This window comes from Vidua macroura, chromosome 1, assembly GCF_024509145.1.
Source record: "Vidua macroura isolate BioBank_ID:100142 chromosome 1, ASM2450914v1, whole genome shotgun sequence".
NCBI classification, from domain to species: Eukaryota; Metazoa; Chordata; class Aves; order Passeriformes; family Viduidae; genus Vidua; species Vidua macroura.
The window spans coordinates 90000748-90017781 of NC_071571.1; the positions used below are offsets into that span (position 1 = coordinate 90000748).

Consider the following 17034-nt stretch of genomic DNA (forward strand, 5'->3'; position numbering starts at 1 on the left):
AGTTTTTTTGGCACAAGGAGAGATGGTAGTTTTTTTGTCACAAGGAGGTATGTTGAGGTTGGGGAAAACAGACAGATGTGGTGTAGAGAAAGTGGAAGGGGAACTATTTTTACCCGATGCTCACAGATCAAGAATGAGGATATACCAGCAGAAATTTTCAGGTGTACAAACAAATGGTGATACTTAACACATCAGCAAGCTCTGCAAGTCACTGCCATGGCCCTTGGACAGCAAGGAGCAAGCAAAAGGAGAAAGAGGTTCAAAAAGAAATTGTCAGACAATTTCTTGTTTTACCTTTTTTTTTTTCTTGTAAGGGGGGGCTACTGCTACAGTCAGAGACAGTCTACTGGGCTTGATGCACATCTGATGTGAGCTCTTCCAGCCAAGTCTTGAGAGAGTCAAAATATCTCTGCATATACATGTACATACTATGTGTGTGTGTATGTACATATGTAGATATTATAGATAGTTAAAATACAAGTATTCACAAGAGTGGGTGAATCACAGAGTGGGTCAGGTTGCAGGGACCACACTCGGCCCATCTGGTCCAACCTCCCTGCGCCAGCAGGGTCATCTTAGAGCACATGGCACAGGATTGTGTCCAGACAGTTCATGAATATCTTCAGTGAGAGAGACTTCACAACCACTCTGGACAACCTGTCCCAGTGCCAAGTCACCCACACAGTGAAAAAGTTCTTCCTCACATCCAAGTGGAACTTCCTGTGCATCAGTTTTTGCCCACTGATTGCCTCTTGTCATATTGCTTGGCACTGCCAAGAAAAGCCTGGATCCACCCTCTTGGCACCCTCCCTTCAGATACTGACATTCCTGAGCTCCCCTCTCAGTTGTCTCTTCTCGAGGCTGAACAGGCCAAGTTCCCTCAGCCTTTCCTCATAAGAGAGATGCTCCAGTCCCTTAATCACCTTTGTTGCCCTACACTGGACCTGCTCCAGGAGCTCCGTGTGTCTCTTGTCCTGAGTAGCCCAGAACTGGACACAGCACTCCAGACATGGCCTCACCAGGGCTGAGTAGAGGGGCAGGATGACTTCACTTGATCTGGGCAGTGTTATTTATTCCTAATGCTCCCCAGGATCTCATTGTCTTTCTTGGCCCCAAGGGTACACTGCTGGGTCATGGACAGTTTGTTGTCCAGCAAGACCCCCAGGTCCTTCACCACAGAGCTGTTTTCCAGAGGTCAACCCCCACATTTCTTGAATTTCAGACATTCCTCTCTGCCCATCTCTCCACCCTGTCGAGGCCCCTCTGAAGGGCTGCACTGGGGTACTGCTCACTCCTCCCAGCTTTGTGTCATCAGGGAACTTGCTGGGGAGGCCTCTGCCCCTTCATCTGAGTCATTCATGAACAAGTTAAACAACACTGGGTCCAGTATTGAACCTTGGGGGACACTGCTAGTGACAGGCCTCTCCTGGACCCTGTGCCACTGGTGATTATATTTATTAGTAAGTCTAATAGATACTTAGACTACAGTGTATAGTAGGTTTGGTTCCTCTCCCAAATGGGCCAGAGGTGTTTGGATGCAGTTTGACATGATTCCATCTCAGAGCAAGGCATCTCAGGCAGGTCTCTTTATGTAAAACCAAATGCCCATAACCAAATGTCCCTTGAACTTCCTCAAGAATACATCAGCTCTTGAATACTCAGATACTGCTCAAATTTCAGTCTAAGCAACATGTAATGAGAAAGGCACCCCAGAGAGAGCCCAAGCCCCCAGCACTACTATCCTTCCTGCATGGCAGATGGAGTTGTGTGTTCTGCATGAGCCACAGGCTGTGTCACAGCTTGCAGAGGGTGCTCAGGCATCCTGTTATCGCAGCGATGAAGGGTGACTTTGGAGAGCTTCAGGCCAAAGGTTACCAAACCTGTCTTCCAGACACCAGTATCACCAGTGTCCTTGACCAGTGTGGACTGAATTCTCACTAACTAGTTCAAATTTGGCTAGGACACGGCACATTCTTTGCGCTGGCCCACCTCGGTGACAAGCTGGGCATCACTGCAGGACCCCCAGCACATACAAGTGGCAGCTTGCTGAGTGACCCCAGCAGGTGCTCTCCTCTCCTACACCAGCTTCACTCCCTGCAGACCATGGAGGCCAGTGAGACTGAGGCATCAGAAGCAGAGGCTTAGGGATCCCTGTGCTGCCCACAGGTAGCCAGTGCAGGCACATTGGTGCGCACACAGACAGGCCAGGGGCTTCCTGGTGAAGCACACACCAGTCCTCTGCACTGGCATGTGTAGTCACACACTAAGAGAGATTCCTTGGGATAAGGCAAGGGAGCTCAGCAAGGCCCTCCTGTTGTAACAGGATGGGAAATCCTGTGTGCATTTCCTGCCACCCCATTTCCCCCCCCCTTCATGGTTGCTCCTCTTGTGCTTGTCAAAACTTGGTCTTTGTTTCAGCTACCTGGGTATCCACTTTGGCTTTCTGTTTGTCCCTGAGTGTGAAGCAAGGATTGTGTTGGGAGGTTTTTCTTCTTTTGATAAAACATGTGGACAACGTGAATCTGTTTCTGGCCAGTTACTCCCAAGTACTACAGTACCACAAAGGGTAACACATCAGGGCCTGAAGCAGCAGGAAGAGTGGGAGGGGAAGAGAAGTCTCTGCATCTTGGCATATCCTTCTGCAAAACTGGCAACATGCCAGCATCAACAGTCCTGTAGAGCAAAATTTCAATTTTCTACTCATTCTGGTCATGGCTGAGCTTCTCAGCACTCATCCTTCCTTAACACAGAACAAAATCCCCCTCCTCACCCTTACAGAAACCAAAACATCTCAGCCTCAGCTGCTGGCTCTGTGCCCACTTGGGGGCTCCTGGGGGCTCCCCACACTGGAGGAGAAACACCCCGGTACACACATGCACACACACACAGAGCTCAGGCTCAGTTCTATTCACAAAATAAGAGTTTTGGTAAGTTTCTGTAAAGGAAGGCAGACAAATTTCAGTATCTTCCTATGCCTGCTTCTGCCTGCAGTCAGAGAGCTGTAAATCCCACTGACTTTAATGCACAGTACCTGGCCAAGCAAGAACCACGTGTACCCAGGGAGGTGTAGGGCTGTCAGCGCTCTGGAAAGGTGCAGAGCCACACACAGCAGCTGTGGATGGTCAGCCTGACTTCCAGCTGCTGCTCTTGGCTTGCTGCTGCCACTGGCAAGTGGTTTAGTTTTCTCAGCATCACAGCACGCCATCATTTTCTGCCATGGAGACAGTGGAATAGTCTTGAATACCAGATAAGATACTGACTTAACAATGTAGCAGCAAAACTGGATCTAGAGGCATATGACCACGGAGCCAATAGACTGCACTAGAGATTCCTTCCAAATAGCAGAGCAAAAATCTTTTTGTTTTGCTACTGAGCTGCTCATAACCATCTTTTTAGCAATACTACAGATTGCAGTTAAGTGGTTTTTGCTTGTGTCTGTGGCACTAATCTCAGTCTTTGTCCCGCTCCAGTTAATAGGCTGCATTATTGGCAGACAAGGCAGTAAGATAAATGAAATCAGGCAGATGTCAGGAGCGCAGATCAAGATTGCTAATGCCACAGAAGGCTCCGCAGAACGACAAGTTACAATCACAGGATCCCCTGCAAACATCAGCTTAGCACAGTACCTCATTAATGCAAGGTAAGTTGGCTTTGTAAGTGATCATGCTTCTGTGAGATTGCTCTGTCTGCTCTCCAGCAAATGTCTGTCCTGGGTAGATCCAGAAAGCTGCTTTGTAGTGTCCATTTTGCATAGTATTACTCAATTCCTAATGGTTTGTAAAGCCTGTATCATTAGAACCTGGGTTTGCTGTTGGCTTATATGAAAAGGAGCTTAATCTGGTGCAATTCCAGCTACATGTTGAATGACAAAAACTGCAAAATACGAATATTCATATTAGCATCCACTTAAAATATCGATGGATAAATTAAATGAAATGAAAATCATAAAGTGTTTAGAGGAAAACACTTTTCACAGACCCATTTTACTATCCTGAATGGCAAATATAGTGAAACAGATAGCAAAATAGATTTAATTTACAAAGTGGAAATTGCCATTCAGAGTTGATAAACTGACATTAGGTTGCTGAAGAGGCACAGGATTTACTTCTTCAGAGACAGCACCACAAATCTGTAAGAAGCATTCCCTGATGAGACAGGGTGAGACTATCTACTTCACTTCCTGGTCCCAGAATTAATGAAAGCACTGGCTGTTTACCTAAGCCATGGTGATGGCTTAGTTTTTATATGATTATTATTATACAGTTTTTATATGATTATTTAGAAAAATATTAAAATTGATCCCACTTTTATTTGCAATTATGCAGAGAAGAAAGTGCAATGGATATAGTGCTGTCTCATAGATCTACTTGTAAATGCTAGACTGAGGCAATATATGGTGGGGGAGGGGAATAGCTATGTATTTTATGGCGCTTTTTTTCTTTCATTTCCCATCCCCCCTCCCCCCCCAAAATTACTATGATATGAATCAAGCTTTGTGTTTAACTATGTTTGCTGTTAAGGTAGTACAAAGTATATGATTTATGTGAGAGCTGCAGTCACAGCAAGTCTATGGCTTCCTGTGGTCCAGCCTCCTCTCCATCCCAGTTTTGTAGAGCACCACTGCAATGGTTGGAGTGGAGGAACAGGATATTTGTGCAGCTCTGTGTTATAGCAGACAAAAACACTGCTTTTCATAATTTAGTCTGAAAGCAGCTTCCTAGGGAAAGATACATATAGGGGTGGCACTGTGAAAACTAAGATAAACCATTTCCAGAATCTTAAAACAATCTACAGCTCTTTTGATTTATATTCTTTGTAGCAAATATAAGTCACTTCCGTAAGCCCTGTAATCAAATAAAAATGTGTTCCCTCCTTTAACCCTTAAGGATATGTTCTTCTCTTGGTGTTCAGGGATTCCCCACACATCGAGACGAGACTAGACCCCTTCATTTTTAGTTGCACAAACACCACATGGTATGCATCTGGATCTCGGAAGATAACAATTTAGGATCTTGAAGACAGCTAAAGCATACAAATAAAATAATGCACTTATTAATGGAGTTGCAGTGAGCTGCTCACCAGAGACAGAAACTCTAGTGAACAAAACTGTTTGATTCACTTTAGAAAAACCTATGAACTCTCACACTTCTGTTGATTACTGTTTAATGGTTCTTGTGGCGGAATGGGATCTATATGAGGTCTTTTAACATACTTTCGCAAAGAAGAAAACTCCTCAGCAGTCATATACCACGGATCTCTATCTATACCCTGCGAAACCAGAAACAAAGTATTTTGTTCCTGTTAAATTTCTAGATAGAAGTCATTTGTTACCATCATCTACAATAAACCATCATATATTATTATGTACCATGTGTTGGAACTGTATCTAGATGAAGTGACTTCATTTGTAAATGAAGACTCTTAAAGTAATGTGTACTAAATTAAGCTGTAAGGTAACATAGGCAATTGAGGTGGCTTTTTCATTTTAAAAAGCGACACTGTTCCAGACCTCTCCTTTCAGATGAGACACTGCTGTCCAGCCAGGTGCCACCACAGCAGCAGTGTGAGTTCAGTTGCACTGGGGGAGGACTGAGAAGCTGTGAGGCAGGTGGGAGGCTTGCTCTAGTGAGGTTTAGGTGCTGGGGCAGGACAGAGGTGCAGAGCCAGGCTGCTGCTGCTGCCTCTGTGTGCTGGGAGCCACCTCCTAAACCTGCTACAGGTGATGCTGTCTCTTTTAAAGACTGTGGCATAAAACAGCTTTGGGGAAGAGACGAGTACGGCACCTACACTGCCTAAAGTGTGGTCTGGTATGTGAAAATAATAATTACAAGAAATAGCAGCCATATAAGCATTCAGCATAAGGTAGATATTTTCTCCCCTACAAGATCTATTGTTCACAGGAATTGGTTTCCAGGGCCAGTATTTCTGCATAAACCAATGTTTTTCAGCAACATAAGATGTAAAAAATTATCTTTCCACAGTATTCCTGAAACATATTGTGTGTATCTTTAAGCTATCCTCCAACCAAAGTTGCTATCTATAGAATAATTTATCAGCTTGCTTTAAGACTTTTATTGCAATCTGGTGTTGGATATGTACATAGTATATTCTAAATTATAGATATATAAATATATTGATATCGTATCAAGACAGAGATTTAAATCTTTCTAAAGTATTGGTGTGATTCTGTATTGCTTACCCGAGCGCTGGCCTCTGTATGAATAGAACGTGTCTTAGCTTGTTTGCAGCTGAAATGTCTTTTTTTCCTGTAAAGCCTTCTGTCTCTTTAACTGGTCTCCACTTGTAGTAACTAGATTTTCATTACCCAATTCCATCTTTTTGCTTTTATTAAGATTGAACTGCAGTTTAGTTTTTCTGTGTAATATCTGACTTTGGATTATAAATGAATTTAGCCAGCAGCACTTGGTCCTTGTTGAAGGGCAGTTTCCTGAAGGCATTTTTTTTCGAGAGGTTCATTCACAGGCCCAACAGGACTGCCAAAGCCACACCTGCTCTCTTCTCCTCACCAGTTTCAGGTAATACAGGATGTGGCTTCAGTGTATATATTCAGAAGGTGCAGGCCTGCATAGGGACAGTGTAAAATTGTCACTGTGAAATTTTGTATGAAGGCTGCCTCACCCCCTTTCACATGCAACATTGTTGCATCCACAGTTGGTTTGGGAAACTGCCACTGCCATGGGACAGCTGATAGCTAACCTGATGGACTCCCACCTTATGTGTTGCCACCAGTAATAAATGGGAAAGAGGTGAAATTGCTGCTACAATAGTACCTGTGAGAGTAAACCAGCGACAGGGAGTTGGAATGGCTGCATTTTGGCCTGTGGGATCTGTCCTCCCTGCTGGTGCAGGAAAAATCTTAGGCTCAAACCCTCCCTCCATATCAGGAAGGATTTTTTTTGTTTTTGTTAAATGCACAGTAGACAAATTTGGAATCACTGAAACACTGAGTCCTGCAGTACCTTTCTATGGACTTCCATCCCAGAATAATACTGAGTAATACTAAAAAATCCAACTGGATAAACTGAGTTTTACAAAACATACTATGGTATCACATGTAGTTCCTACACCCCCAAGTCGAGGATGTACAGTGGAGTTGGAGTCTCTGATTCAGTGGTCTTGACATAAATCCCTCTGTGTGAGTAGATGGCGAGCAGCACAAGGGTGCACTGCTTAGAAAAGCTCTCTGAAAAAACACTCTGCTTAAAAAAGCTGAGTTTCTTATCCATGGGGACCGATAAAGACTTTGGGGTAGGAAAATCAAAACTTCACCTCCCTCAAAGGAGTCTGAATTTCATGCACTCACCCTCCTTCCCTCCCAGCTTCTCACAGAAGATGCACTCCTTCCAGCTTCCCAGAAAAAGCTGCTGAGGTGTTTATGCTCCAAGAGCCCTCTTGTCTCTGCGGAGAAGAGAGGAGCTCGGTGCTCAAACATTTCCCTCTCTCCTCCACACTCCTCTCTCCAGCTCAGACCCACTTCAGGTGTCCTTCAGACTCACCATGAGCAGCAGTGCTTTGGGAAGCTCTAGTCCAGTGTCTCCAGTGCCTACGTATCCTGGCAGATCCTTGCATCCTTGCATCCTTGCACGAGTCAGGCAGTGTGCTGGTCATTGCCTTTCTCTGCCAAGGAACAGCCATGGTGCTGTTACTCTCAAAACCGTGTCTAAGGTGAGGGAAAGAGAGCCTTTTCCAAGCCCTGTGTGGGGTGACCATGTTTCCTTCCCAGCCTGCAGCCTGGCTACAGCTGATCTCTGAGCCTGCTTACGCAGTCCCCAACAGGGACCAGCACAAACCCTGTGCTGGGAAGCCTTCCTGAACCTGATGGGGTGTGGGAAGAAAGCATCAAGTCCTCTGCATGGCCAGTTAGCAGCTTGCTGGCACTTCACTCTGGAAGCAAGGAGCTGCTACAGCTCCTCAGCTCACCTCAGGAGCTTGACAAGTTAGTAATTGCCAAAAAGACAACCCCAAACTGACTAAGAACACACATGCAACTGTAGCTAGCCAAGTTTTCTAACCCATAGTCCTATTTCTGTGCTAGGCTGCCATAGCTCCCAGCTGGTCACCTGCAAAAAGCATCCTGAAATTAGAATTTGTGTTATTTGCCAACCCAAAAGCCAGTGCACAAGCTGCAACAAGCAAATGGGCAAAGGGAGGATTTATTTAGGCAAACATTTTGGCATACAAAGAAAACAGTGTGTCCTTGGAATTATTGTATTTTAATATCTGAAAACATACAGCAAAGCAGAAGTATGTGGGCCAAACTCATCTTGCCTGCTGATGGGTGGAGTTAGATTAAAGCGAAGGTGGTTTGATTCCTACAGCCTCCCAAGAGCCCATCACTGCCCTGGGCTCCGAGGTCAGGTCAGTCTGGAAGTTCCTGGTGCTGGTGGGGTCTGTCTGAGGATGTGTCTGTTGTATCCATGTAGCACCTTGTGTGTCAGCTGAAAGCTTTGTCATGTTCACTGTAACCACGGTGCAGGCTCAGAAAGGATACCACTGCTGGGCAAGCCGGGGTGTTCTTCAGTGTTCCTTCTTACTAATTTACTTATAATTAGATTGCATAAATCTTTTCTTGTGATATTAAAAAAAAAAAAGTCTGGGGAAAGTATCAACCGAGGTGAACACACTGGCTAATCTGGTTTGTTTTATATGAAAAATGCACATTGACCTCACAGTGAATGAAATGAAAATCAAATGCACTTAAAAAAACAAAAAACAAAAACAACCAAAACTTTACGCCTTAAATGGAAGCAGCAAATTGTTGCTCAGTCTCCTCTCATCCTAGCAAAATGACTAATGGTATTATTTATGTCACAAAACCGACAAATTGAAAAAAATTACCAAAACCCCCCGCGTCCCCCTTTCAAAAATACCCTAATTTTGAAAAGCAAAATTCACCATACCAGTGCTGGGGAGTAAACATCATAGTTATTTTAAGTTTTCTTTTAAGTTTCATTTTTTCCATCTTTTTGCCATTACCTGCATTCCTTAGATTTCTTTTTTTCATATGTAAAATGAACTAGCAACATCCCCTTACCCTCTTCCTTTTTCTTTTTTTTCTGTTCTGAAAGAACTTTGGAGTCTCAGTAATGTTTTCCTCATCAAATCATAGAAAACCCTTTTGTTATTTCTCTTCTTTAACACATAACATGTTCCTCCTTTGACCCTCATTTTCCCTTTTTTTCTCTCTCTCCCCCTTCTCCCTCCCACTCGTCTGTCCCCCTCGTCCACCGATCTAATCCTGGATCCTGACCTTTCGTGGTTGCTGTCCTTCCCTCCCTCCTTCCCTCCTCCTCCTCCTCCTTCTCCTCCTCCTTCTCCCGGCCCCACCGCCCTGGCTGAACCCTCCCAACCTGTTTGTTCCTCTTCCTCTCTTCGTTTGCAGCTTAGAGATGGCTAAAGTCAGCACCCAGACCGCTTCCGTCACGACCCCTGTTGACCTCAACATGAACCTCTCTCAGTCTGCCACCCCTACCTCCACCCCCACCTCCATGGCCGTGCTGGCGGCCGCCTCCGCCGCTACCGTCAGTACCCCCCCTCCCCTACCAACTCTGCCAACCACCCACTATGCCGTTCCTGTCTCCAGTCTGCTTGGCATGAAAACTGTCCCACTCCTGGCACTAAATGCCGCGGCCGCCACGGGGGCCACGGGGAGTTTGTCCGCTTACACTGCCAAAATTCCTTCGACGAGCGGGGTTAAGAAATCTGACCGCCAGAAGTTTGCTCCATATTGAAGGGATGAGACACAATGCAAGCTTTGCCAGCTCTGCCAAGAGTCTGTGGTAGATCCTAGTTATCAAGGAAACAATACGGCATCTTTTCTTTTCTGTTCAATTGCTAGTGTTAACTGTTGCCGACTCAAGTCGTCTTCCGCTCTCCATAACACCTAACACCAGGCACCACCTCCCAACTAGTTCCAACAGCCAGCAGGTGCCAGCCCGGGCTCTTTCTCCCCGCACCCCGTCCCTGTGGCAGGGCTGCGCCCAGGGCTGGCCCTCGGCAGCCCCACAGCAAGGCAGGGCTGCCCCCAGCCCAGCAAGGAAGATACAGTGAAGAGAAGGGAAAAAACGTAAATGAGGCAAAATGTGACAGCCGGGTCCTGCTCCAGCAGTGCTGCCCGGCATAAAAATACACTTAGATCCATTTGCAGGGATCCCTCCATCTGCAGAACAATTCCTTACGGCAAACTGGCATCTCTGATGTATTTTTTCTATTGCTAGAATGTGCAAATCTGGCACTTCTGATGATCACTAGTGCCCCTGCAATACCCTGTGAAGTGCTGCTGGCCCCCTCAGTCATTCTGCTGCTCCCAAAAGGCCTGGAGACCCCCATCCCCCATCCCAAAATCTGCCTACGAGCAGGAGATGGCGGTTAGGAGGTACCAACTTCAGGTGCTTCTGCCTACAACAAATGAAGCTTTCTGGTCTGAGAAAAACTGCTAGATTAAAATTACTGTAAAACAGTAAGGAAAAAAAAACAGGTGCCTGTGCCCTTCCACAAGATTCTTTCAAAGGGTGCAACCATTTTTCTCTGCTTTGGAAAAACATAATTTTAAGAACTCTCCTCCTTTTGCACTCAGATGTTTTACATATACCGACACAGTACTTACTCCTGTAAGTACTTCAGAGCAAGTACAAACCAGATGCCGTCACTATCTCGTATTTCCTCTCGTGTATGTTTTACTCAGCCAAAATGATCATTTTTTGTTAGGTTTCTTTACAAAATACATCCCTGTTTAACTCCCCACTGATCATGCAGTCAGGTTGTATGGTAATCATGAAAAACATGTAGCATTTTAGAGTTCATTCAAAGGCTGCTGCCTGGACAGATCCCATCCCTTTACCAAGCACTTCAGGATGTTCAGATTAACTAAAACAAGACAGGTAATGGCAGCCAAAGCCAAGAGAACTGGGGAATGGAGTGGCTGGTTGCCAGCTGTTGGAACTAGTTCTTAACTGCATTTTATGTTTGTCCATCTACCTTCTTTTTAATTTCTGTTGCATAACTCAGTAAGGCAATATTCTTTTCCTCACCACTTCCAAATCCAGAATCCCATTAGCCCGCCATGTTCATCCACTCTGCACTCCTTGGACACAAAGCTTTAACAATTGAACTGTATTCAGTGCATTTTAATATAAACTAAAAACACAATGCAAATGCAATACTTTTTAAAACATGGTATTTCAAAGTGTGTTATTGTATAGGGCTCAGTACTCTTTCCGTATTTTGTGTCATTTCTGTATTCTGTGGGCTTTTCTTCACCTTAGCACCTTTGCACTAAGTTTTGTCACTGTAACCATTTGTAGAACTGCCATTGTTACAATTTGCACTTATCCGAATGGGGTTTTTGGTTGGTTTTGTTGGGGTTTTTTTTTTTTGGTTTTGTGGGTTTTTTTGTTTGTTTGTGGCTTCTTTTTTTTTTTCTTTTTTTTTCTTTTTTTTTTTTTCTGGTTGCATATAATGAAGGAAAAACTGGGAATAATGTTAAGGTATCACAGCTATTTAAAAGCTCTCAAAAACTGCTGTAAAATTGTTCTGGACTATTGTAACTGTTTCAATAATTGACATTTAAGAAAAAAAAAAAAAAAACAAACAAAACACCAACCTCTGTGTGAGAAAACATGCCTGCACTGAAATGCTTTTCTATGCTGGTTGTACTCAAGTGGTATTTTTTTAATAGTGAGAAGATTTTTTTTTTCCTTTTTTTGCCTTTTTTTTTTTTCTTTTTTTTTTCCTCATTTTTGTTCCTACATTTTAGGCTGTCTTCAGAAGTTACTGGCCTGGGGGCTCTGTAATGTATCTCATCATGCCCTAGTGCATTAGCCACCAGACAGGACTTTTCCAAAGCCCCATGAGACAATGCTTTCTATGGACTAATCTACAGAGGAGTTTCTGCCATTTCTAACTTTCTTATTATTCTGAGACATCAAAAGAAAACACTTCCTTTACTCTTTAAGCAACTGTGCTTCCTAACTCTTGTGTTGCTTTCATTACTGTTCCAGTTTTAACACTGTTGTGGCTCATAACATAAAGCAAAGACAAGTTCTTTTCGGGGGTTGATTTTCATTGATGTTCATGCTTTGGCTAATCTGTATAAAAGCATGGGCCATTAGTGTTCTAAACCACTGTATTCAGCTAGAGACTCGACAGTAAGTTAAATGAGACGTTTTTATAAATAAATTTTTTTCCTGATTAAAAACCAAAAAAAGACGTGGTAGCTTTGTGCATACAGCTGTTGTGTTGTTTAAACTTTGTTCTTTGTAACCGAGTTGCTAACTTGTCATTGGAGAAGCACTATTTTATGGATTGTCAAACTAAGATCACAGACAAACTGCTTGTTTTCAATTAATGATTAAAGGTTTCATATCATCACGCTTAAGGTCCCAGTGCTCATTGGGAAACAGTGCAACATCTGTGCAAGACTGGCAACCGTAATAAGGATGTTAGCCCATTGTCAGGCATGATGAGTCTCTTCAGGACTAGAGGGAGCCAGATTGTGCAATTAGTAGAGTAAGCAGTATTTCTACAAAACTTGATTTGGTTTTTAACAAAATTGCTCATTGAGAACTTCTCACACTGCATAGAAAAGACAAATTTGGCTTCATGTTGCAAGCAGCCACTGATTTGTATCTCTGGTCTTTTCCCAGAGTGAGCTATAGATCAGATACTGGGAAAAGGAAAACAGGAACAAAAGAATGAACTTGGATGCTGAGTACTGTATTACTAAGGCCCTTTGTAATACGTTCCCAGCAGCACTGTCCTGTGGCATCAGCACCTTCCACCCTGCCAGGAGCCAGCCTGGCAGCTGGGAGGAGCACGGAAGTGTGCAGTAGGATGGGGAATGGAGAGCTGAGCAGGCCCAGGAGCTGTTTCCTCCTGCCCTGACACTCTGCTCCAGCTGTTCAAACCCTCCTTTGCTGAAGCACTGCAGTCACAGCCTCGAGTTCTCTCTTCACACACAAGCAAAAGGAAGGGGCTGGCCCCGAGCTGTTGCTGCATTAGAGCACCCCTGGCTGTGCTCTGGCCACCTCTGCTCTTAGGGCATTGGCAGTACTGTCACAGTACCAGTACTGCTCTGACCTCATGAGAAAGCAGCTTTTTGGCAGTGCAAGAGTAGCATCCTTAATGATACAAGACTGACTGTACAATCTCCATCTCCCTACTCTGTTAAAGGTCTCTAGCTGCCTTCAGGGATTGAGCTTGGGGTCCTGCTTCCCCTCCCTGCCTGCGCTGAGCTTTTGGTGCATACCATGATTATTCCCCATGGTCTCCAGGGTACAGAGAGCTCTCGAGTCTGAGCCTGGAACCAGGGCACAAACCAGGATGTGCATGCAGACTTGGAGACCTGTAGAAGTCAACAGCTTTCTCAATACAGATGCAGCCACAGAACAACCCCTGAGGATGAAGGATGCCAAGGGGCATTACACAGAACAGCTCACTGCACCCCAGCACCCAGGAGGCCTTACCCAATGTTGACAATTAGCTATTCCAACCCTTAGAAAAACTATAGGCTGTAATACTAATGTGATGAAATTCTCTGTTATTATTGCTTAAAATATATTTTTATTACTTAAAATGTATTTAACTTCTTATTTTTGAAAGAAGAGCTGAAGCTGCTTTCACAGCAGAGACCTCCGTAAGTCTTCATTTCTTCAACAGCAAAAGCTATTTTTATGGCTAGTCTGGCTACTGTAAATTAAATATATATATATATATATATATATATTATTGTATCTCAACACTAAGTAGGGCAAAGCTTTGCTGTCCCAGTAAAGCTGCCAGGCAAAGGGCAGCAGCAGCTCTGGGGTGTGTAGTATCTTTCACATTAATAATTCACATGTGCCTTGCAGAATTGAAAGATTTAAACAAACTAGTGCAGTGGCACGTTTGTGTGAGGAATGAGGAGAGGTAAAATAAAGACACATGGACTAAGAAGGAAGTCTTCTGAGAGGGTTTTTGCAAAAATACAGGCAGAAATGTGATAACATCTAAACTTATTTTAATTTCATTATTTTAGTTGGAAAATATTTCTGAATGGCGAGAAAAAGCTCCTGATAGCTTTAATATACAAAACAGACAAACAAAAGACAAGGTCGTAAAGAAAAAAAGGGGTGGGGGGAAAGGGTAAAGAATAATAGTAACCGAGACGGAAAAGTAAACCACTCATGCCCAAAGGTAGATAAGAGGAAGCATGTACTCGCTGTGAAAAGGTCACTGCCCACACAAATGTGAGTTTCCAGATGAAAGACAGCACAAATTACGCAGCTTTTGCGTCATCAAATTGGAATTGGGTTTCTGGAAACATCTCAAATGAATTCAAGCAGCTCTGTTGTGTTTCTCAAGTGAAAAAACATTGACAGCATGAACGCTGGCTGGAACCAGAAGGAAAATAAGCAAACAAAGTTGGTCCTCTGCTAATACACAGAGTGTTTTCTGTTCTCAGGCATAGCCAAAGGGCGTCTGTGGGCCCCAAGGTTCACATTTGGGCCAGTCAAGCTCCTAGGAAGCAGCAGTGTCTCACTGGTGCCATGAACAGAGGCACCTGGGAAGTGCCTCAGTCTCAGAAGGCTGCACAGGCAAGGTGCTGTTTGTTGGGTTTCACAAGACAGTCTGAAAATCCAGTTTCTACCACAGCCTTAACACCAGCTGAATGTATTTCAGCCCTGTTTGTATTCTTGGGACAAGACCTTCCCCTTCTGAAGTGAGTGTCATGATTATCTAGAAGTCACAATGCTCACTGATCCAGCAGCTCAACAGTGGCACAGCTTCTGCAGGGAAGACTGTCATTGTCAGGCTGCTCAACTGCGTTACACAAAGTGTGTGTTCAAAGGACAGCATCGAAAGGAGGGATTTGAAGAGATCTCTTCTATCCCCTGTAACTTCTGCAGCCACCAATGGTGCAAGGCATTAGTGCCTCCACTTTATATCTGGAAGAAAGACCTGGTTTAGATGTTTACAAAAAGGAACTGCTCGCATTTCATTTCCCAGCTATTGAGCCAGGATAATTCTAATGAACTGATGAACAGAAGATAAGTGAAAGCAGATACTGAAAAACTGCTTCACAGCTGAAATTTCCATCTCTTGGCCCGAGCAACACTTTCTAGGGATAAAAGTACACACTGCCCTTCTTGGCACTGAAATGTACTTAATTCCATGGTTCCAGGAAGGAATGCAGTAATGTTGATTAAATCAGTTTCTGCATCAGTGCATGTGTCCTGTCCCACTACAGACTGGCACATGTCTTATGACAGTAACTGGTATTAAAGAGTCAAAGTCATTTGATGGTACCTAACAAAAGGGAATTTCTGTAACATTACATACTCACAATGTGGTTTCTAATGACAGCTACAACATGATTCATGCAGGCTGAATGTCTGATTTTCTAGGGCAACCTTTATGGATTATAAGAAAAAAAAGTATTTTTAAGTGCTGAAAATATTTTAGTAATACGGCTTTTCTCATTTCCAGCTCAGTGTTTTTCAGATGATAAAATGCAGAGAAATCTAATTATAGTGGAATGTAATAAGCAAAATTTGTCTCTCCTCAAATTGAATTTATTGGCAGGGGGCCTGGCCAAAGCTAACGTTAATGTTCTTTTCAATCAGTATTTGCAATATAAAACAAATTTTAAAATTAAATGCTGTAGTAGAGGAGAAACAATCACATTAGCAAATGAGAACATTTGTTTGCTGTTATTTGGGTTTGTTGGTTTTGTACGGTCACTTTTGGGCTCCCCTGTACCAAATACAGACCTTGTTCCACATCTAAGGCGTGACAGCAGCAGCTTATTTCTTCAAGGCAGGAGAGAAGTTAGCACAGCAATGACCACTGGTGACTGCCTGCCTTGCCAGAGGAGAGCTCACTACCAGCAGCTGCAGCTATGGTGAGCTGCTCCCTGGAACTCCATTTCAAACATGCAGACACACACATGGAAGTCACTTACCAGCTCCAAAACCACCGAGCTGGGGAATCTTAACTACTTTTTGGTGGCATGAAATTCCACAGTTCCTAAGTTTGGACAACTTTCCATTATTATATGAGTAAATAAAGATTACAAATGTCTTCCTACCTAACGCCAATATTTCCGTTTTCTGCAAGTCCTGCAGATCAGAGAATTAAAATAGTCTTCCTAATGCCAGTTAAAATTTCATTTTAAATAGTGGTTATTGACAGAGCTAGTTATTAGGATTACTTTCATCTTTATTGTTAAGAAACAGAATTCAAGGAAGTTAAGAAATGAGAATTAAGTAAGTACATATTTTTAAAAACAATCATTTCCTCTGGTTAATAATCTATCTGAATAGCTCATCAGAAGTACATAAAATTGTTTTCTAAAACTGAAGACATACTTAAGATTACAAATTATCCCTATGTTTTTCTAAGATACAGGAGATTATTTCCCTTAAAAATTAGCTTGACTACTAAATGAGGTTAGGCTACTTCTCTCTTATAGCCATGCTTTCACTGCTAAAAAGCAGGATGATTTCTTGCCCTCTTGACACAACAGCACATGCACGTCAGTGGTCAAAAGGGATGAAGACACTTCCATCATCTTCACAAAGCTCTCTAAAAGCTTTGTTTCAAATGCTGAAGAAAGGTACAGTTGTATGCAGTAAGCTGTAAAACACTTGGATAAAACAATGTTTGGAGATCTGTGAGATTCTTCCAAGGAAGAGAGCACCAACTCCTGAACAAGACACAACCAAGAGGGATGGATGCTGTCACTTCCCCAGCAATGCACACACCCCCTGGCTGGTCCATCTTTACCCTTTCAGCAAGTTATGCAAGGAGAACAAGCAGAATGATGAGTGATCTGGCATTTATTCCTGCCATCTTCTCCTAATAACAATGGGGTGCACTGGTTTGGATTTGAATGTTCAAGATCCCTGCACTGTAACTAAACTCACTGCCTTTAGCTTCTTACCACAAGACACCTCTAAAGATGAAGGCAACTGGACTAAAACAGCTGAACGGTTTTGATGTTCAGTTAATTTCCTACTCATCCACAGCGGAAAC

At 43.4% G+C, this 17034-nt stretch overlaps 1 protein-coding gene across 12 annotated transcripts in view; it reads left to right on the forward strand.

Annotated features, from left to right (window-relative positions):
- The window catches only part of LOC128803471 (poly(rC)-binding protein 3-like), a 501238-nt gene that overhangs the window by 477582 nt on the left and 6622 nt on the right, over positions 1–17034 (forward strand). For 6 of the 12 annotated variants that reach the window (XM_053970495.1, XM_053970487.1, XM_053970503.1 and 3 more), the window contains 2 exons: positions 3471–3640; positions 4912–6386. The exons of 2 other annotated variants lie outside the window; for them this stretch is intronic. In XM_053970495.1, coding sequence (XP_053826470.1) covers positions 3471–3640; positions 4912–5008 — 267 coding nt within the window. In that variant the 3' untranslated portion in view covers positions 5009–6386. Of the gene's footprint in view, positions 1–3470; positions 3641–4911; positions 6387–11776; positions 12392–17034 lie in introns of those variants that run through there. 4 more of the 12 variants (XM_053970555.1, XM_053970565.1, XM_053970540.1 and 1 more) reach the window with 3 other exon arrangements.